At 44.6% G+C, this 23,222-nt stretch overlaps 1 protein-coding gene across 4 annotated transcripts in view; it reads left to right on the top strand.

Moving 5' to 3' along the window:
* Positions 1-23,222, top strand: part of LOC106560839 (breast cancer anti-estrogen resistance protein 1) — a 134,188-nt gene that overhangs the window by 68,664 nt on the left and 42,302 nt on the right. Inside the window, exon 1 of one of the 4 annotated variants that reach the window (XM_014124198.2) lies at positions 18,602-19,018. The exons of the other annotated variants lie outside the window; for them this stretch is intronic. Coding sequence (XP_013979673.1) covers positions 19,007-19,018 — 12 coding nt within the window. The 5' untranslated portion in view covers positions 18,602-19,006. Of the gene's footprint in view, positions 1-18,601; positions 19,019-23,222 lie in introns of those variants that run through there. 4 annotated transcript variants of the gene reach the window in all.

The raw sequence follows: 23,222 nt of genomic DNA, 5'->3' as shown, positions 1-23,222 counted from the left end.
TTTTGATTATAACCCTCCTCTCTTCATATTCACTGAACTCCATGGTGATGGGCTGTAATACCACAATCGGTATTCTCTACACTACAGTCTGTTAGAGGCTTTCACAGGTTTTATAGCAATTTCCCAGGCTGCGTTGGTTCTGACCCCACCACCCAGAGATAATGACACCATGATGTGCTCGTGATGTGGTTGTAGGCAGTGCTCTTGCTGCCTTGGCTCTGGGGTTGGGATTGACTGTGAAGCACCTCCTGCTGTCTAAAAGTGGAGCCTCCAAATTGTCCAATGAATTCCAGTGCCCCCCAGTGTTTTTGCCTCTTGGAAGTGGAACACAACCTAGCAATCTCATTTGCCATTCTAAACGTATTGTGTATGATGTCATTCCTATTCCAGGGGGTGAGAGGCAAGGAGATGAATGTGCATGGTGGCTTTGTCTAGAGGGTGACATCAAGGCATGGACGAATAGTTGGTTCCAGTGAAGTGGTGCCGTTGGCAGTGTGGCCACTACAGTATGCCTACTGTATGTGTTCACCAGCAGTGTGAATAGTGTGTCTGTTTCCTTACAATTCATCTATATGAGGTCTAAGAGCCCTTTCGCTTCCATGCTATCCAAGCCACTAATTGGTTTATTAGCCCGGCCTGTCTTTCAGTTTGACTGGCACAAGCGCCTATTCACTTAATCCCAAGCAGGCAGGCAGGCTGAGTGTGTGAGTTAGTGTGTGGAGCAGGGAGCTGGTGTTTAAGTGTCTTGGTGGTGTTAGCGACACAGCAGGCATCAGAGAGCTGTGCTGATACTGATCTGCTCATTAGACACCGTTATTCCCCATGCAGCTCTGACACACACCGCCTCCTCTGTCACAAAGCTCAGTGGAACGCACCGATCACGATGCCGGATCTGACTGACCCCTGACCTCGTCCGTGTGGTGATGTCATAGAGAGGGATAGTCAGTGGGGTGGGTCGTCAGATGATTTGTCACCACTACAGCCACCACCCTACCTGCTCTTAAATCTTTTTGTTAAAACAACGGTCCCTTCACCTCTTGTTTCTCACTAACACACATTCCAGGCCCTCATGAATGAGTGTCATGTTTCACTGGGCTGTAGTGGAGCCAGCGAACCTTAGAGGTTGTGGGCCTCACAGGGGTAATGGATGGCCCTCAAGGTGATAGCTGCAAGGTGAAGATGCCTGACCTTACACCACTTTGGCCTTGTAGGACAAACACAGAACAGAGACATGGAAATTTGACCACGGTTCACTCCTGTCACTTCACCAGATCACTAACATATCAGAGAGGGCCAGTAGTGTCCTGGAAAATCTACCACTGGTTGGCACCATGTGCTAATTTGGTCGAAGGCTGTCCAATTACATAGATCTCTTTGGTTATACTGCAAGGACATTTGGACGTGATTATGGGATGCTTGTCTTATGTTTGCAGTATAAACAAATACAACCGTTATGGTGGCCACTGATTCCATGGTTACCTTGATGTATGTAATCTCCTAGGGGGCAGTAGTGCGCTCTCATCCCCAGAGCCATATACAGAATACACTACCTATATATCTCTGTATACATTTCTCTCTGCTCAGCCCTGGTATGTGTTGACTAGTTAGTTAACAGCTCTGACCTGTATGTTATTTTCCTCCAATTAATAGTTTTTGGGCTGTTTTTTTTATTTTATTTTTATGGTTCCACTAGTCGAGAGCTCTTTTACATTTTTTTACATTTTACATTTTAGTCATTTAGCAGACGCTCTTATCCAGAGCGACTTACAGTAGTGAATGCATACATTTCATTTCATACATTTCATACATTTTTTCCCATAAATGATGAAGAAAGCTGATTGGAATGCAGTGCATAGCTACAGAACTCATTATAGCTCTGTGAACCCTGACCCACACTGTTCACTTATTCCTCATTAGCTGTCATCTGTTGTCATGGTTTCACAGGGCTAGGAACATCCGTGTGGCACTTGAACACGGTTAGGTATTGTACCTGTGTTGAAATGAATACATATTTTTTTTGTCAAACTTTACCGTTTGAACAAGTGTATTTATAGTCCATATTTCTCTCAAGAAGCTTGCCTGGTCCGTGATCCCCATCCACAAGGGAGGCTGTGGCTGTATGGTGGTAATATTACAGTAGCCTAGTTGACAGTTACAAATGGCTGAGCTGACTAATCAAATTAAATTAGACCGTAGTCACACTTCAGTAAGAATTGTAATGATATTACATTAGATGGCAGTTACTGATGGCCTGTCATGGCTGGCGCCGGTGCTCTCACCTCAACACCTCTCTGGGGCTGCCTGTTATTTCATCTGTACAGGGCTACGGCTGGGCTCCGGTTCACACCCAACACCTCAGATACAAGACCACAGAGCAGAGTCAGTAATACAAACACACATCAGTTAGATGGAGAGAGGGAAAGGCATCTTCAGAGATATAACTCTGCCTATGACTAGTGGGATTATTGCAGTTATTTGAAGGAACATAGCGGAAATCCTTCATATATCTCCAATTCTCCAGACATCTGCTCCAAACAATGGTTTGGCTGTGTTGTTCAAGCTATAGGTTATAGTGATAAACATCAATATTACAGGTATATTACAAGTATTGTAATTGTGTCATGCCTATTTTGACGTGCTTAGTGATGGTGACCAACTAGCGTCATTATTTTTGAAGTGACTCAGTCCTGCCACTGTGCCCATAGGAAAAGGTCCCCTTCCTGGAAATGATGGTTGGAAAGTCCGAAGTTATGGTAGAGTTAGGGTTGCAAAATAAAACTTTCAATAAATTCCCTGGATTTCCCGAAGACCCGGTCGGAGGTTTCCTAGAATTAGGAGGAAATAAGCAGGAAACCCGCATTCCTCTAACCAGGATTTCTGGAAAGCCAGGGAATTTAGATTTTTTTATGGAATATCTACATAGGCGTACAGAGGCCCATTATCAGCAACCATCACTCCTGTGTTCCAATGGCACGCTGTGTTAGCTAATCCAAGTTTATCATCTTGTTAAAATGCTAATTGATCATTAGAAAACCCTTTTGCAATTATGTTAGCAAATCTGAAAACTGTTGTTCTGATTAAAGAAGCAATAAAACTGGTCTTCTTTAGACTAGTTGAGTATCTGGAGCATCAGCATTTGTGGTTTTGATTACAGGCTCAAAATGGCCAGATACAAAGAACTTTCTTCTGAAACTCGTCAGTCTATTCTTGTTCTGAGAAATGAAGGCTTTCCATGCTAGAAATTGCCAAGAAAGTGAAGATCTTGTGCAAAGCTGTGTACTACTCCCTTCACAGAACAGCGCAAACTGGCTCTAACCAGAATAGAAAGAGGAGTGGGAGGCCCCAGTGCACAACTGAGCAAGAGGACAAGTACATTAGAGTGTCTAGTTTGAGAAACAGACGCCTCAGAAGTCCTCAACTGGCAGCTTCATTAAATAGTACCCGCAAAACACCCGTCTCAACAGTGAAGAGGCGACTCCGGGATGCTGGCCTTCTAGGCAGAGTTCCTCTGTCCAGTGTCTGTGTTCTTTTGCCCATCTTAATATTTTCTTTTTATTGCCCAGTCTGAGATATGGCTTTTTCTTTGCTACTCTGCCTAGAAGGCCAGCATCCCGGAGTCTCCTCTTCACTATTGACGTTGAGACTGGTGTTTTGCGGGTACTATTTAATGAAGCTGCCAGTTGAGGACTTGTGAGGCATTTGTTTCTCAAACTAGACACTCTAATGTACTAATGTAGATATTTTTGTTAGCTGCATGTGTGACAGAACTCCACCAGTCCTATTTATAATATAATTTACAAAGATTATATATATTTTTTAATCAATTAGTATATTTGAGTTTAACCATAATATTTGTTGTAATATTTGTTCTGTCTCTTCTGGTGGATTAAACTGAACTCAGTATTTGTGTTTGGCTCCGGAGCCAGGAGCCCGGAGCCAGGAGCCCGGAGCCAGGCAGCAGATTTCACAAGATTTTAGCTGATTACTCTTCAGTGGAAATGAACTAATGGCAGCACAACGACATCCAACTATAATAGAGATTAAAATGAAAAGGCAGATCAGGAGAATCTAATTAACTTGGCAGTGGAAAGATTGCATATTTTGGGAGAGTTTGAGGTCCTATAGGAGCTCCTCTCCTCTGCATGCAGAACGCCTAAGCGTCTCAGCGAGGAAGACGTTTTTCCCTAAACAATGAGTTCCTCCAGGGATCATCTTCTCTCGTTTAGCCTGGAAATACAATCAGCCTCCCATTCTCCACACACAGAGATAATGCCATTTGCTTCCTGACGCATTAATGCTAATCTTTTTATTGCAGCGAAACAGAGAGAGGGAAATTACCCCTGTGCTTCAGAGCGCTTATACTGAGGAACAGGCAGCTTTGTGGAGCGAGCTTTGATGAAAGAAATACTCACTTTGTGGTTTTTAATCATCTCAGAGTATTAACAAGCTTTCCTGATAAGAAAACAAATGAAATATAAAATCAGAGAATAAACAAATGCAATTATCTATGGAAATGAATGTTGAAGCTGTTCAGATCAATCCTATTACTCGGGGGACGGGGATTTGTAAACACTTACAGTGAATATTGTTATTTTATCATGGTAGGCTATAGCCTGTTTTTTCCTGTGCATCCCAGATAGCAGAGTCTCCTTCCTCAAACTGCCAGTCTGGAGCGAAGATCCAAAATGTCAGATCACACTTTCAGAATCTTTGATGCTGTATCCTGTAAGAGGACAGACTTTGTCCTGTGTGTGTGTGTGTGTGTGTGTGTGTGTGTGTGTGTGTGTGTGTGTGTGTGTGTGTGTGTGTGTGTGTGTGTGTGTGTGTGTGTGTGTGTGTGTGTGTGTGTGTGTGTGTGTGTGTGTGTGTGTGTGTGTCACTGTCCATCCAACGTGTGCGTGCAAGCTTGGTTGTGTTTTGTTGTGGATGAGTGTATTACTGTGTTGTTGGAGGATTTCCCCACTCTTCCATCTTAAGCCTTTGAAAAGCCTTATGTTACAGACTGCACAGCAGGACTGACACAGTCACAACGAGATAATCAGTCTTTTAGTTTTTGCTCTTCGAAGCTGCGGGAATATTCCTGTTGACCAGGGGGGTGGATGTCGTACACAAGGATGTGCATTGTTTCACTCTCAGCCACTATGAATGATGTCACAGTTTTGCAGCACGGGCCCATTCCCCACAGGACACCCTTTGTTATTATGCATAGTTTGGATATGAGTGTGTGCATGATACAACTGTTTGGAATCAAAAGAAATGCCTTTCAATTATAACGGCTTACTTGCCAGAGGCTTACAGTAGTAGGGTTAATCAGTACAAATGACAGCTTGAGGTTTAGTCAGACCCTAATAATGATTAAATATCTATTTGAATTATGGAATACTAAAATCCACATTGTCATAGGCTTATACTAAAATTCATAAATTCTCACTGTAGAATGGGCTCATTTAATGCTGAACATCACACACATTATTGAATAAGTCATTTTTAAGGGGTTAATTAAGTAATTAGTGATCCACGTGATTCACCATTGTGAGCTGGTTTTGGGGAGATGATGGAGAGAGAGCTGGAGAGACTGTGGTCCTGCCCAGCAACAGTCCCAGTAGGACCTCTGTACTTCCTGTGAATTCACAGAGAGACAGAAACATAACCTCAATTCACTAGGAAACAGAATTTCCATATTTCCTTATTCACATTTGGTGAACTACATCTCTTGTCCTCCTTAATGATAAGTCTGTTCTGTCTGAGCATGGCGAAGGGGAGCCAGTGTTTTCAGGCATTTGTACAATGTGTGAGTGACAAAGGCTGTGTGCTGGCTGGAGCAGTGGGCCATAGGGGCCAGGGACCAGGGCTGTGGCGGGTGAGGCTGGGCCAGGAGAGGCACTCAGTGTGTAGGTGTGAGGAATGCATGGGCAGTTGGACAGCTATGGTCTGGACAACACCAGCACAATGGACCCAGTGTTCTGCTGCACAGCAACGACAGAACCAACAGACCCCAGATGCAAGCCAGGCAGACCCACTTGGACTGAAGGTCTAGCTGAGAGATGTGTCTGAATTATGTGCTGCGGGTGCAACTGTCTGTGCCTGCGGTTAATGACTTGTAGTCCACTGTTATATCTTCTTCTTCTGAGATATTTAGCCACCAACGCAATATTCTCTGGTCAGGTTTACAGGTCTATGTGTGTACCATCATTGAATGTCTTTCTTTGTGCCATGTGGTATTTTGACAGGTAGTTAAGCCTGTTACTCTGGGCTCAGGTCTTCTCTCCTAGGCCAGGGGGATTGATTAGTGGGCCCAGGTGGGGGGTGGCTCATTAGCTAAGTAGTGAGAGGGGAGGAGGGGAGGGAGTCTAATTGAAGTAATGTCTGACTCTTGCGATGGTCTAATCTCAGTGTCTGAACTGGCTCTCTGTTTAATTGATAGCTGTGATCTCACCGAGGGTCTGACGAGAGAGACTGGGACTGTTGTACGGGTCCCATGAGACAACAGCCCCATGAGACCATGTAAAACTCTGAACTTCACACGTGTGTGTGTGTGAATGAGTGCTGTGTATGTGTGTATTGTGCACCAGAAGTGAGTCTACTTCAGTGAAACAGCTCAATCACCATGGAGATTGATACAACTCAGGACCTTTGGCTTCTTTCTTTCCTTCTAATGCGGTTGAGCCAATCAGTTGTGTTGTGACAAGGTAGGGGTGGTATACTGTACAGAAGATTGCCCTATTTGGTAAAAGATCAAGTCCATATTATGGTAAAAACAGCTCAAATAAGCAAAGAGAAAGGACAGTCCATCATTACTTTAAGACATGAAGATCAGTCAATCCGGAAAATTTCAAGAACTTTGAAAATTTCTTCAAGTGCAGTCGCAAAAACCATCAAGCGCTATGATGAAACTGGCTCTCATGAGGACCGCCACAGGAAAGGAAGACCCAGAGTAACCTCTGCTGCAGAGGATAAGTTCATAAGAGTTACCAGCCTCACAAATTGCAGCCCAAATAAATGCTTCACAGAGTTCAAGTAACAGACACATCTCAACATCAACTGTTCAGAGGAGACTGTGTGAATCAGGCCTTCATGGTGGAATTGCTGCAAAGAAACCACTACTAAAGGACACCAATAAGAAGAAGAGACTTTCTTGGGCCAAGAAACACGAGCAATAGACATTAGACCAGTGGAAATCTGTTCTTTGGTCTGATGAGTCCAAATTTGAGATGTTTGGTTCCAACCGCCATGTCTTTGTGAGACGCAGAGTAGGTGAAGGGATGATCTCCACATGTGTGGTTCCCACCGTGAAGCATGGAGGAGGAGGAGGTGTGATGTGTGGGGGTGCTTTGCTGGTGACACTGTCTGTGATTTATTTTGAATTCAAGGCACATTTAACCAGGATGGCTACCACAGCATTCTGCAGCAATACACCATCCCATCTGGTTTGCACTTAGTGGGACTATCATTTGTTTTTCAACAGGACCTCCAGGCTGTGTAAGGGCTATTTGACCAAGAAGGAGAGTGGTGGAGTGCTGCATCAGATGACCTGGCCTCCACAATCACCTGACCTCAACCAAATTGAGATGGTTTGGGATGAGTTGGACCACAGAGTGAAGGAAAAGCAGCCAAGTGCTCAGCATTTTATTGTAACCTTTATTAACTAGGCAGGTCAGAACAAATTCTTATTTTCAATGTCGGCCTAGGAACAGTGGGTTAACTAACTTTTTCAGGGGCAGAACAACATATGTTTTACCTTGTCAGCTCAGGGATTCGATCTTGCGACCTTTCGGTTACTAGTCCAACGCTCTAACCACTAGGCTAACTGCCACCCCATGTGGGAACTCCTTCAAGACTGTTGGAAAAGCATTCCAGGTGATGCTGGTTGAGAGAATGCCAAGAGTGTGCAAAGCTGTCATCAAGGCAAAAGGTGGCTACTTTGAAGAATCTCAAATATAAAATATACTTTGATTTGTTTAACACTTTTTTGGTTACTACATGATTCCTTATGTGTTATTTCATAGTTTTGAGGTCTTCACTATTATTAGAAAATAGTAAAAATAAAGAAAAACCCTTTAATGAGTAGGTGTGTCCAAACTTTTGACTGGTACTGTATATTCAGCATGACATTCATGTGAGCATTATAATATGATTACAACCCAAAAGTAATGTGAAATGCAATCATAACTTAGCTATGACAGCAATATATTTAGAGTACTTTGCATTTGTCTGGGCTTGCTAGCAGTAGCCACTAGCCAGCCAGCAGACTTGGGTGGCGCATTACACCCTGGGAGTTGAAATGCACTCTTGGAATCGTAGTATCACAGTTTCTAAACCCAGAGGTGCATCACGGACAAACTGAAATGGTCCACTCACACAGACAGCGTGGTGAAGAAGGTGCAGCAGCGCCTCTTCAACCTCAGGAGGCTGAAGAAATTCAGCTTGTCACCAAAAACACTCACAAACTTTTGCATATGCACAATCGAGAGCATCCTGTCGGGCTGTATCCCCGCCTGGTACGGCAACTGCTCCGCCCACAACCGTAAGGCTCACCAGAGGGTGGTGAGGTCTGCACAACGCATCACCGGGGGCAAACTACCTGCCCTCCAGGACACCTACACCACCCGATGTCACAGGAAGGCCAAAAAGATCATCAAGGACAACAACCTCCCGAGCCACTGCCTGTTCACCCTGCTATCATCCAGAAGGCGAGGTCAGTACAGGTGCATCAAAGCTGGGACCGAGAGACTGAAAAACAGCTTCTATCTCAAGGCCATCAGACTGTTAAACAGCCATCACTAACATTGAGTGGCTGCTGCCAACATACTGACTCAATCTCTAGCCACTTTAATAATTAACAATTGGATGTAATAAATGTATCACTAGCCACTTTAAACAATGCCACTTTATATAATGTTTACATACCCTACATTACTCATCTCATATGTATATACTGTACTCTATACCATCTACTGCATCTTGCCTATGCCGTTCGGCCATCACTCATTCACATATTTTTTATGTACATATTCTTATTCATTCCTTTACACTTGTGTGTATAAGGTAGTTGTTGTGAAATTGTTAGATTACTTGTTAGATATTACTGCATGGTCGGAACTAGAAGCACAAGCATTTCGCTACACTCGCATTAACATCCGCTAACCATGTGTATGTGACAAATACAATTTGATTTGATTTGAGGCGCAATATTGTGAGACTTTCAAAAACACTGCGAAACAGACCAAACAGACCAGGCCGGGGTTTGGGATTTGAGAAGTCAGTGAGAAAAGTGAAAAATGATTCTCTAGTGGTTCATTTTCTCTAAATCTAAAAGCGCAACCTAGATTCGAGCCACTATCTTAAGTAGTTGAACATGTTATAACTCCAACCTCGTGAAAGGACATGTTTTCATTTTCTTAAAAAACAACTTGATATCGAAGAAGTGCCTTTGATTTGACGGCCAGCACATGCGCGGTTCAGCGCGAGACAACTGTTAGACCCGATGACGTGTTTCTACGCATGAGTTTAGCTAGCCAACGTCGCCATGACATCGCCTACAAGTGTGATCAGGGATTATTATTGGAGAAGCAGTTTCTGCCTATCTTCATATTGTAGTCTTTGGTAGTATGCTGTGTAAAATCCATTGTATTTCTATGGTGTCAGCGCTACTGTCTATTATCTATCCTGTTGCTTAGTCACTTTACCCCTACCTATATGTACATATCTACCTCAATATCCTCGTACCATTGCACATCGAGTCGGTACTGGTACCCCATGTATATAGCTCATTGTGTATTTATTTCTCGTGTTACTATTTTTTATTTTCTATTATAAAAAATACAATAAAAAGTATTTTGCATTGTTGGGAAGGGCCGTAAGTAAACATTTCACTGTTAGTCTACACGTGTTGTTTATGAAGCATGTGACAATAACAATTTGATTTGATTTTATGGTGTGTAGACTATAGCAATATAGAAGCTTCAGAAATTAGCTTGTCATTTTGGAACTAAACTATTAATTTAATACATTCAGTTATTTTCCTGTAATGAATAATGAATCATAGGTCTAATGCAGTGATTCTCAAACATCTCCTTGGTGTCCCCAGACATTTCACAGTTCTGTTGTATCCCTGAACTAACTCACCTGATTCACCCAGTCAAGGGCTTGATGATTAGTTGACTATTTGAATCAGGTGTGCTAGCTGTGGAATAGTTCAAATACATGCAAAGACTGGGGGTTCCCGAGGAGAGGTTTGAGAACCCCTGGTCTAATGAATGTCATTTGAACCAATATTATGACCATACTGTACATGAGCAAATTAAACCTGATATGTATCAATTTACATTTTAAAACAATTTAGATGTTATTGTCAAATTAGTCTCAGATATGGTTTTTCATAAGGAACATTTAAGATGTTCTTCTGTTATTTAATATGGTGTTTAATTAAAACAATTGAATATATAATAGAATACAGTGAGGGAAAAAAGTATTTGATCCCCTGCTGATTTTGTACATTTGCCCACTGACAAAGAAATGATCAGTCTATAATTTTAATGGTAGGTTTATTTGAACAGTGAGAGATAGAATAACAACAAAAAAATCCAGAAAAATGCATGTCAAAAATGTTATAAATTGATTTGCATTTTAATGAGGGAAATAAGTATTTGACCCCCTCTCAATCAGAAAGATTTCTGGCTCCCAGGTGTCTTTTATACAAGTAACGAGCTGAGATTAGGAGCACTCCTAATTAGGTTGTTACCTGTATAAAAGGACCTGTCCACAGAAGCAATCAATCAATCAGATTCCAAACTCTCCACCATGGCCAAGACCAAAGAGCTCTCCAAGGATGTCAGGGACAAGATTGTAGACCTACACAAGGCTGGAATGGGCTACAAGACCATCGCCAAGCAGCTTGGTGAGAAGGTGACAACAGTTGGTGAGATTATTCGCAAATGGAAGAAACACAAAATAACTGTCAATCTCCCTCGGCCTGGGGCTCCATGCAAGATCTCACCTCGTGGAGTTGCAATGATCATGAGAACGGTGAGGAATCAGCCCAGAACTACACGGGAGGATCTTGTCAATGATCTCAAGGCAGCTGGAACCATAGTCACCAAGAAAACAATTGGTAACACACTACGCCGTGAAGGACTGAAATCCTGCAGCGCCCGCAAGGTCCCCCTGCTCAAGAAAGCACATATACATGCCCGTCTGAAGTTTGCCAATGAACATCTGAATGATTCAGAGGACAACTGGGTGAAAGTGTTGTGGTCAGATGAGACTCAACTCGCCGTGTTTGGAAGAGGAGGAATGCTGCCTATGACCCCAAGAACACCATCCCCACCGTCAAACATGGAGGTGGAAACATTATGCTTTGGGGGTGTTTTTCTGCTAAGGAGACAGGACAACTTCCCCGCATCAAAGGGACGATGGACGGGGCCATGTACTGTCAAATCTTGGGTGAGAACCTCCTTCCCGCAGCCAGGGCATTGAAAATGGGTCGTGGATGGGTATTCCAGCATGACAATGACCCAAAACACACGGCCAAGGCAACAAAGGAGTGGCTCAACAGGAAGCACATTAAGGTCCTGGAGTGGCCTAGCCAGTCTCCAGACCTTAATCCCATAGAAAATCTGTGGAGGGAGCTGAAGGTTCGAGTTGCCAAACGTCAGCCTCGAAACCTTAATGACTTGGAGAAGATCTGCAAAGAGGAGTTGGACAAAATCCCTCCTGAGATGTGTGCAAACCTGGTGGCCAACTACAAGAAACGTCTGACCTCTGTGATTGCCAACAAGGGTTTTGCCACCAAGTACTAAGTCATGTTTTGCAAAGGGGTCAAATACTTATTTCCCTCATTAAAATGCAAATCATTTTATAAAAAATTTTACATGCGTTTTTCTGGATTTTTTTGTTGTTATTCTGTCTCTCACTGTTCAAATGAACCTACTATTTAAATTATAGACTGATCATTTCTTTGTCAGTGGGCAAACAAACAAAATCAGCAGGGGATCAAATACTTTTTTCCCTCACTGTATATTCTATTTGTTATTTTAGTTGTTCTACCAGTTCTACATATTCTTCAATGTTTAAATAGATAAAGCCCAGTGTTTATTCTGTGACTAGCTAATATGCTTTCTTTTTTTGCTGTGGTATCGTTTCGGTATAAAGTATCGTTTTGGTTTTGAATATGATTTTGGTATAGAATATCGTGGTGATAAACCTGGTATCCGTATCGAAGTCAAAATTCTGGTTTCGTGACAACATTAGTTCTGAGGCTTGACAGTAGTGCCTGCTACCTCAGTGGTTCGGCCCATGGGACAGTGTGAGCCCTGCTAGACTGTCACCTCTATTCTGACTCGCACAGCCTACTGACATTTCTAGTGCTTTGTGTGGTGTTTTTGTTCTCCATAGTCTATGATTGTAGTAGGTGCTGTTGCCCTCCATGCATTACACCACTTTGACTGTAGTTTATGTAGGCTACGTAGTGGTCTACCCATAGCCCTCATTCTGTAAGGAAAATGTGTCCCCGCCCTTTTTCACACCACACAGCCCCCACCTCCAAGATAACACTCTCTATCTCTTTCTCAATTCAATTCAATTCAATTCATAGGGATTTGTTGTCATGGGAAACATATGTTTACATTGCCATAGCAAAAGTTCCAAAGGAATAGATACATTTAAAATGTCATATTGTGTCTATATACAGTGTTGTAACGATGTGCAAATAGTTAAAGTACAAAAGGGAAAATAAATAAACATAAATATGGGTTTACAATGGTGTTTGTTCTTCACTGGTTGCCCTTTTCTTGTGGCAACAGGTCACAAATCTTGCTGCTGTGATGGCACACTGTGGTATTTCACCCAATAGATATGGGAGTCTATCAAAATTGGATTTGTTTTTGAATTCTTTGTGGGTCTGTGTAATCTGAGGAAAGTATGTGTATGGTCATACATTTGGCAGGAGGTTAGGAAGTCTCTCTCTCTCTCTTTCTAACTCTCTCATTTTCACATACCTCACTCATAACTATACCGTATCCTGCTTACCTTTCTTTCTCATAACAAAGTCTAGCCACTATTGATTTAATAGTGTAGTATGCCACATGGAGGTGAGGTGAGTCATGTTTGAGTGTTAGACATATCTGCATGGAGACTGAATGGTTCCATTTGAAGCTATTGGTGTTGACTTAGTTCTGGAATATTGATTGAGAAGTTGGCCTGTATTTGACCTCCTGACCTGCTTAATCTGGTTTAGATGGATGACTAGGTGTTGGATGAAGAAAAAGGATATCAAAGTGAAACAGTTCTCTAAAGACACAGGAGACAATAATACAAGAAACAACACTTCTGTAGCTTGTCAACTATGTGTCTGTCTATCCCTGTTCTCTCCTCTCTGCACAGGCCATACAAACGCTTCACACCGCGAGGCCGCTGCCACTCTAACCTGGTGGTCCCAGCGCGCACGACCCACGTGGAGTTCCAGGTCTCCGGCAGCCTCTGGAACTGCCGGTCTGCAGCCAACAAGGCTGAGTTCATCTCAGCCTATGCCACCCTCCAGTCCCTAGACTTCCTGGCGCTGACGGAAACATGGATTACCACAGATAACACTGCTACTCCTACTGCTCTCTCTTCGTCTGCCCACGTGTTCTCGCATACCCCTAGAGCATCGAGCCAGCGGGGTGGTGGCACTGGAATCCTCATCTCTCCCAAGTGGACATTCTCTCTTTCTCCCCTGACCCATCTGTCTATCTCCTCATTTGAATTCCATGCTGTCACAGTTACCAGCCCTTTCAAGCTTAACATCCTTATCATTTATCGCCCTCCAGGTTCCCTTGGAGAGTTCATCAATGAGCTTGACGCCTTGATAAGTTCCTTTCCTGAGGATGGCTCACCTCTCACAGTTCTGGGTGACTTTAACCTCCCCACGTCTACCTTTGACTCATTCCTCTCTGCCTCCTTCTTTACACTCCTCTCCTCTTTTGACCTCACCCTCTCACCTTCCCCCCCTACTCACAAGGCAGGCAATACGCTTGACCTCATCTTTACTAGATGCTGTTCTTCCACTAATCTCATTGCAACTCCCCTCCAAATCTCCGACCACTACCTTGTATCCTTTTCCCTCTTGCTCTCATCCAACACTTCTCACTCTGCCCCTACTCGGATGGTATTGCGCCGTCCCAACCTTCGCTCTCTCTCTCCCGCTACTCTCTCCTCTTCCATCCTATCATCTCTTCCCTCTGCTCAAACCTTCTCCAACCTATCTCCTGATTCTGCCTCCTCAACCCTCCTCTCCTCCCTTTCTGCATCCTTTGATTTTCTATGTCCCCTATCCTCCAGGCCGGCTCGGTCCTCCCCTCCTGCTCCGTGGCTCGACGACTCACTACGAGCTCACAGAACAAGGCTCCGGGCAGCCGAGCGGAAATGGAGGAAAACTCGCCTCCCCTGCGGACCTGGCATCCTTTCACTCACTCCTCTCTACATTCTCCTCTTCTGTCTCTGCTGCTAAAGCCACTTTCTACCACTCTAAATTCCAAGCATCTGCCTCTAACCCTAGGAAGCTCTTTGCTACCTTCTCCTCCCTCCTGAATCCTCCTCCCCCTCCCCCCTCCTCCCTCTCTGCGGATGACTTCGTCAACCATTTTGAAAAGAAGGTTGACGATATCCGATCCTCGTTTGCTAAGTCAAACGACACCGCTGGTCCTGCTCACACTGCCCTACCCTGTGCTTTGACCTCTTTCTCCCCTCTCTCTCCAGATGAAATCTCGCGTCTTGTGACGGCCGGCCGCCCAACAACCTGCCCACTTGACCCTATCCCCTCCTCTCTTCTCCAGACCATTTCCGGAGACCTTCTCCCCTTCCTCACCTCGCTCATCAACTCATCCTTGACCGCTGGCTACGTCCCTTCCGTCTTCAAGAGAGCGAGAGTTGCACCCCTTCTGAAAAAACCTACACTCGATCCCTCCGATGTCAACAACTACAGACCAGTATCCCTTCTTTCTTTTCTCTCCAAAACTCTTGAACGTGCCGTCCTTGGCCAGCTCTCCTGCTATCTCTCTCAGAATGACCTTCTTGATCCTAATCAGTCAGGTTTCAAGACTGGGCATTCAACTGAGACTGCTCTTCTCTGTGTCACGGAGGCTCTCCGCACTGCTAAAGCTAACTCTCTCTCCTCTGCTCTCATCCTTCTAGACCTATCTGCTGCCTTTGATACTGTGAACCATCAGATCCTCCTCTCCACCCACTCCGAGTTGGGCATCTCCGGCGCGGCCCACGCTTGGATTGCGTCCTACCTGACAGGTCGCTCCTACCAGGTGGCGTGGCGAGAATCTGTCTCCGCACCATGCGCTCTCACCACTGGTGTCCCCCAGGGCTCTGTTCTAGGCCCTCTCCTATTCTCGCTATACACCAAGTCACTTGGCTCTGTCATATCCTCACATGGTCTCTCCTATCATTGCTATGCAGACGACACACAATTAATCTTCTCCTTTCCCCCTTCTGATAACCAGGCGGCGAATCGCATCTCTGCATGTCTGTCAGACATATCAGTGTGGATGACGGATCACCAGCTCAAGCTGAACCTCGGCAAGACGGAGCTGCTCTTCCTCCCGGGGAAGGACTGCCCATTCCATGATCTCGCCATCACGGTTGACAACTCCCTTGTGTCCTCCTCCCAGAGTGCTAAGAACCTTGGCGTGATCCTGGACAACACCCTGTCGTTCTCCACTAACATCAAGGCGGTGACCCGATCCTGTAGGTTCATGCTCTACAACATTCGCAGAGTACGACCCTGCCTCACACAGGAAGCGGCGCAGGTCCTAATCCATGCACTTGTCATCTCCCGTCTGGATTACTGCAACTCGCTGTTGGCTGGGCTCCCTGCCTGTGCCATTAAACCCCTACAACTCGCCGCAGCCCGTCTGGTGTTCAACCTTCCCAAGTTCTCTCACGTCACCCCGCTCCTCCGCTCTCTCCACTGGCTTCCAGTTGAAGCTCGCATCCGCTACAAGACCATGGTGATTGCCTACGGAGCTGTGAAGGGAACGGCACCTCCATACCTTCAGGCTCTGATCAGGCCCTACACCCAAACAAGGGCACTGCGTTCATCCACCACTGGCCTGCTGGCCCCCCTACCTCTGAGGAAGCACAGTTCCCGCTCAGCCCAGTCAAAACTGTTCGCTGCTCTGGCACCCCAATGGTGGAACAAGCTCCCTCACGACGCCAGGACAGCGGAGTCAATCACCACCTTCCGGAGACACCTGAAACCCCACCTCTTTAAGGAATACCTAGGATAGGATAAAGTAATCCTTCTAACCCCCCCCCTTAAAAGATTTAGATGCACTATTGTAAAGTGGTTGTTCCACTGGTTATCATAAGGTGAATGCACCATTTTGTAAGTCGCTCTGGATAAGAGCGTCTGCTAAATGACTTAAATGTAATGTAATGTAATGTAATGGATGACATCCCTCATTGTTTGTTTTCCCTGAGCCGTGAACTCTACCTTAGATACGGACTTAACGCTTTCTTCAACAACCTCCAGATTTTTCGGAGTACTTTAATGGCATCTTAACAGTCTTGTGAGATTTCCCTTGTGGAACTACTTATGTTATATACGCTTATTATATGGGCACAGGGCGAGACCCAAATGCAGACACAGGAGGCAGATGGTTGAGCTCCGATATTTATTACACCAAAAGGGGTAGGCAAAAGGCAGGTCGGGGACAGGCGAGAGTTCATAAACCAGGTCAGAGTCCAAACAGTACCAGGCGATAGGCAGGCTCGAGGTCAGGACAGGCAGGGATTCAGTGAACTGTCGAGTCCAAACAGTACAAGGGGATAGGCAGGCTCGAGGTCAGAACAGGCAGAGTGGTCAGGCAAGCGGATTCGGCGTCAGGACAGGCAAGGGTCAAAACCAGGAGGGCTAGGAAAAAAACAGGCTGGGAAAAATAAGAGCTAGGAGAAATGCTGGTTGACTTGGCAAAACAAGACGAACTGGCACAGAGAGACAGGAAACACAGGGATAAATACACCGGGGACTAATGGGGAAAACAGGAGACACCTGGAGGTGGGTGGAGACAATCACCAAGACAGGTGAAACAGATCAGGGTGTGACACTTATACAGTTTTTGTGTTATACTCTGATTTACCAAGTTAATTTCTCAAAGGACAGCCCTTGTATAATATAAAAAAAATGATTTACTAATTTATTTTGTGGTTGTTGGGTAGGGGCTGCATGACCGACACTGAGATATTCTACCCAGTTGATATTATACTGAACATAAATATAAACGCAACATGCAACAATTTCAAAGATCTTACTGAGGCACAGTTCATATGAGGAAATCAGTCAATATAAATAAATTCATTAGGCCTTAATCTATGGATTTCACATGACTGGGAATACAGATATGCATCTGTTCACAGATACCTTTAAAAAAGGTAGGGGAGCTGTTGTGACCACCATTTGTCTCATGCAGCGCGACAGATCTTTCGCATAGAGTTGATCGTGCTGTTGATTGTGGCCTGTGGAACATTTTCAGCTTCCAGGGATTGTGTACAGATCTTTGCGACATGGGACCGTACATTATCATGCTAAAACATAAGGGGATGGCGGTGGATAAATGGCACAACAGTGGGCCTCAGGATTTCGTCACGGTATCTCTGTGAATTCAAATTGCCATCGATAAAATGCAACTGTGTTCATTGTCCGTAGCTTATACCTGCTCATACCATAACCTCACAGCCACCATGGGGCACTCTGTTCACAAAGTTAACATCAGCAAACCGCTCAGCCACACGACACCATACATGTGGTCTGCGGTTGTGAGGCCGGTTGGCCGTACTGCCAAATTCTCTAAAACAACGTTGGAAGCGGCTTATGGTAGAAAAATGTACATTCAATTCTCTGGCAACAGCTCTGGTGGACATTCCTGCAGTCAGCATGCCAATTGCACGCTCCCTCAAAACTTGAGACATTTGTGGCATTGTGTTGTGTGACAAAACTGCACATTTTAGAGTGGCCTTCTATTGTCCCCAGCACAAGGTGCACCTGTGTAATAACCATGGTGTTTAATCAGCTTCGTGATGTGCCACACCTGTCAGGTGGATAGATTGTCTTGGATTTGAATGTGTGTGCTGTAGTACAACACACTGCCCGTAATAGTGTTTAGACATGCATTATTAGATTGACTAACATGTAACGATATCACAACCGGCCGTGATTGGGAGTCCCATAGGGTGGCGCACAATTGGCCCAGCGTCGTCCGGGTTTAGCCGGGGTAGGCCGTCATTGTAAACAACAATTTGTTAAGGTTAAATAAAATAAAATACGGAGTGTATAATGTGTGTATAATGTGTTTATGTATCTGAGCAACAATGGGAGACTGATGAGACGAAAGAGAAATAAGAATAGTTTTAGTGAGGAGGGGATTGCCAAGTGAGTCTATAGCCAGTGGGCAGATAATAGAAATAGAGATGAGATTGGTGAGGAGGAAAAGAGTGAGCCGAGGTAGCTGGGGGAGGTATGTGTGTTCTGCTGGGGTAATTCATTTTTTTGAAAAACTCAGTGTCTGTGTCCCTCCAAGGTCTGAGCACAGGCACTAAACATTCCACACAGCCAGGGGGAGAGAGAGGGCAAGATTCATTAACATAAGAAGAGGTCCTTCAACCAATCACAGCCCGGGAGTGGGAACGTCGGGATTGTGCAGGAACTGGGGGGTGTCGGATTACTGCGCATTCTTCCCTCCCTCCCCTGGCCAGAGACGGAGAGCAAGAGGGAGTCGGGAGAAGCAGCGAAGGACAGACACGGAGAGAGAGAGAGAGAGATGTAAATGGGACAGTCTCATTCTTGCACTCTGAGATCACAGTGCCAGAGAATGTGTTAGGATCTGCCCAAGTCTTTCTGCCTGGGAGCGAGACAACAGGGAACTTTAACTGGTGGCTAGACACAGGGGCTGTTTCCAGGGCCAAATCGCTGCCCTGTTACTCCTGTCTGGAGTCTGTCAGACGGACTCACACAAGAGGGCTGAAAATGAACTATCTGGTGAGTGTGTAATGTGTGTGTTTGCTGTTCCCATTGCTGTGTGAACACTTTTGTCAGGACATACTAAATGCCCCAAATGGGAAAGAGTAGAGATGTGGAAAAAAGAGAGGGAGGGCAGCACACTGCGGGAAGAAAAGGACAAGAGTGGGGGGAACTTGAGTTAACATGTTTTCTCTGTATCTTTCCTTTTGTTAGTTATCAGCACAACTTACTTTGTTTGCTGTGCTATGTCTCAGAATGTGTATTGTGTTGAGTATTTTAGCTAGATAGAAATGTTAAGTTCAAATTCTACACACGAAAGGAGAAGAATAGAACACAAGTAAACTCTCCTTGGTCTTTTTCATACTAGTTCCTGAACAAAGTTTCATGTTATTTTCTGCTGTCCTGTATGGTTTGTAAAGGCCCCTCTTCTCTGAAAGGGGGAGAGTTGGAGGAATTAAGACGCTGTTAGAAGAAAGGGCTTTGGAACAGCCAGACAGGAGGGAGAGCCACTGAGCTCCGCTGCTCTGGGCTGGCTCTGCTGACTCAGGAGAAAGTTTAAAGATGAAGGTTTTATGGAGAGAGTAGAGGGGAGAGAAAAGAGTGCAGTGGCCTGCTGCTGGAGTCTTGGCAGTACCGTCCGTTCCTTGCTATTGTTTGAAAGTGTTGGCATCCTGTAAGCTTGTAGTGCTGTAATTACACAGGGGTTTGGTATTTGGTTGACAGGACCATACTGCATTTCCGTCTGAGAGGTTTATGCTCTTTAGCAGCACTGGGGCCGACCCCCTGGAGAGGCCTCGGATAGTCCCCTTGTTTATCACTTGGCCTGGGGTTTCACACACACATTAGAACACATGTAATTACAAAATCAACAAACACCACTGGCATTACCATATGTCTTTTAGAATTTTCTTAACTGTCTTTAATTAACAATGGCTGATTGGTGACTGTAATGAGGTTATGTAGATGGAGGGTTTAGCCTTCATGTCTAAGAGATGTTTATTTCCCAGGTTGGCCTTAGTAATCATGGATGCCATTTTGAGAGAAGCTCAACTTGACAATGCAGTGAATGCCTTGTAACGTGCTAGCTAGCTATCGGCTTGCTATTTCAGAAGGAGGGGTTAATGAAGCCAGCCGTGATGCTAGTTTATAAATCAGGGATTCCCAAACGTTTTTGGCCAGCGACCCCATTTTGATATAAAAAACAATTTGTGACCCACCATGTAAAACAAGTCATGTAATCAACGGCCAATGTTAACTTTAAAACATTTTTATTAATATGACAACCTATTACAAATCAGTCTAACAATATTTTTGACTGTATTTCAATCTGTAGACAGTATGGTTTGAAGTGACTGAAATGCATCAAAGGTATTGGTAAATTCAGAAGATCATCAGGCAATAATGTTGTATGATATTTTGTGTAGAAAAGAACATAATTGATTTAGTGCTTGGTCTTGTCCTCTCGGTTCTAACGACTTGTGCGCATAGTAGAGGGAAACAGCACATACTGTATGTATGTGTTCCTGACAGTTATCTTTCAGTGATGTTCTAATATTTTGTAACTTAAAGCATTAAAAAGATAGAGCCACATTTCTAGGAAGAAAACAGAAACCATTCTGTTAATTACATCTGCATCTAGCTGCTACCAGAGGTTACTGACTTAACCCTGGTTCTATGAACCAAACACACATTTCCTCTCATGACCCCATTTTCAAATCAGGCGACCCCTTGTTTGGGAAACTCTGGTATAAATAGATTAAGTGGATTCCCACCATGCAGTAGTGACTGAATGAGTAAGTGGGGGTGTCTGTGGGGGTCAAAGGAAGAGTGGCTCTCAGGCCTACAGAGAGCTCAACTGAGTAACTCGAAGGCCCTTGCCTCTCGCCCCTGTCTCCTAGGCCTGACTCATTTCTGACTGACTCACAGCCCCCTGTCTGCCTGGGTGCTGGGGTGGATTTCCCCCTGTCATCCCCTGGGAGGTCTGGCAGTGAAACCCCTCACCCAGTCAGTCAGTCCCTTCCCTCAGAGAGATTATAGGTGCCACACAGTCACTGAGCGTAGTAATACCCACTGGGATAGCAAGCACTAGGCTGTGACTCAGCCCAGGTGTAGCAGGAAGGTTGATACAAGGAGGGTCAGTCCACACTGGTGAAACTGTCAGCTCTGACGTGTCTGCACAACCAACCATGAGTCACAGGGTTTCAGATATAGGTTAAAAACAGATTATTGGTACACACAGACCTAAAATATATACCAAACTTGAACGTGTGAAGATGTTAGTGACTCAAATTCAGTGCATTCGGAAAGTATTCAGACCACTTGACTTTTCCACATTGTGTTACTTTACAGACTTATTCTAAGATTGATTAAATTATTGTTTTCCCTCATCAATCTACACAAAATACCCCATAATGACAAAGCGAAAACAGGTTTTTAGAAATTTTTGCAAATGTATTAAAAATAAAAAACAGAAATACCTTATTTACATAAGTATTCAGATCCTTTGCTATGAGACTCAAAATTGAGCTCAGGTGCATCCTGTTTCCATTGATCATCCTTGAGATGTTTCTACAACTTGATTGGAGTCCACCTGTGGTAAATTGAATTGATTGGACACGATTTGGAAAGGCACATACCTGTCTATATAGAGGTCCCACAGTTGACAGTGCATGTCAGAGCAAAAACCGAGGCATGAGGTCAAAGCAATTGTCCGTAGAGCTCAGAGACAGGATTGTGTCGAGGTACACATTTGGGGATAGGATACCAAAAAAATATCTGCAGCATTTAAGGTCTACAAGAACACAGTGGCCTCCATCATTCTGAAATGGAAGAAGTTTGGAACCACCAAGACTCTTCCTAGAGCTTGCCGCCCGGACGAGCTGAGCAATCAGGGGTGAAAGGCCTTGGTCAGGGTGCTGACCAAGAACCCAATGGTCACTCTGACAGAGCTCCAGAGTTCCTTTGTGGAGATGGGAGAACCTTCCAGAAGGCCAACCGTCTCTGCAGCAATCAGGCCTTTATTGTAGAGTGGCCAGACGGAAGCCACTTTTCAGTAAAAAGCACATGACAGCCCTCTTGGAGTATGGAAAAAGGCACCTAAAGGACTCAAACCATGAGAAACAATATTCTCTGGTCTGATGAAACCAAGATTGAACTCCTTGGCCTGAATGCCATGTGTCACGTCTGGAGGAAACCTGGCACCATCCCTACGGTGAAGCATGGTGGTGGTAGCATCATGCTGTGGGGATGTTTTTCAGAGGGAGGGACTGGGAGACTGGTCAGGCTCAAGGGAAAGATGAACGGAGCAAAGGACAGCGAGATCCTTGATAAAAAATTCACCTTCCAACAGGACAATGACCCCAAGCACACAGCCAAGACAACACAGGAGTGGCTTTGGGATAAGTCTCTGAATGTCCTCGAGTTGCCCAGCCAGAGCCCAGACTTGAACCTGATCGAACATCTCTGGAGAGACCTGAAAACAGCTGTGTAGCGACGCTTCCCATCCAACCTGACAGAGGTTGAGAGGATCTGCAGAGAAGAATGGGAGAAACTCGTCATATACAGGGGTGCCAAGATTGTAGCGTCATACCCAAGAAGACTCAAGGCTGTAAATGTGATAATTCAGTTTTAAAGTTTTAACACATTTGCAAAATTTATGCAAACCTGTTTTTGCATTGTTATTATGGGGTATTGTGTGTAGATTGATGAGGGACAAAAAAAACTATTTAATCAATTTTAGAATTAGGCTGTAACGTAACAAAATATGGAAAAGTCAAGGAAGAATACTTCCCGATAGCATCAGTGTGCTATCATGCAAATAATTATGTTGAATTTGTTCTGTTAGGTTCTTTGTCATGAAGGAGTCATCATGTAGATGCTAAACATCATAATTTCATGGTGTTTTTCAAAGAGCTTTACGTTGAAGAAAACTACATGTTTGAAACAGACCTTGGTTTGTGGCTGGCCTAATCTCTTAAACACAGTTCACCCAGTCTCTTCCGCAGGTAGCACTGACAGTATCTCTCTTTTCCCAGTTCAGCAGCAAACAACAGGGCCTGGGGGCACATGTTTTCTGCTGTAGTCAAACTGCACTCTCCCCAGGGCACCTGCTTTATGTGGGGGATAATTGGGCTTTACTGGAGGAATAGAGGCAGAGACGGAGGGAGTTCAGATAAGAAACCCGTTGCAGAGCAGAACACCTAGCTAGGCCTACACCAGGCAA

The sequence above is a fragment of the Salmo salar genome, chromosome ssa10 (genome assembly GCF_905237065.1).
Source record: "Salmo salar chromosome ssa10, Ssal_v3.1, whole genome shotgun sequence".
In the NCBI taxonomy this organism is placed as follows: domain Eukaryota; kingdom Metazoa; phylum Chordata; class Actinopteri; order Salmoniformes; family Salmonidae; genus Salmo; species Salmo salar.
Note: the sequence above shows the minus strand (reverse complement) of the source record. Positions and strands in the feature narration are given on the sequence as shown.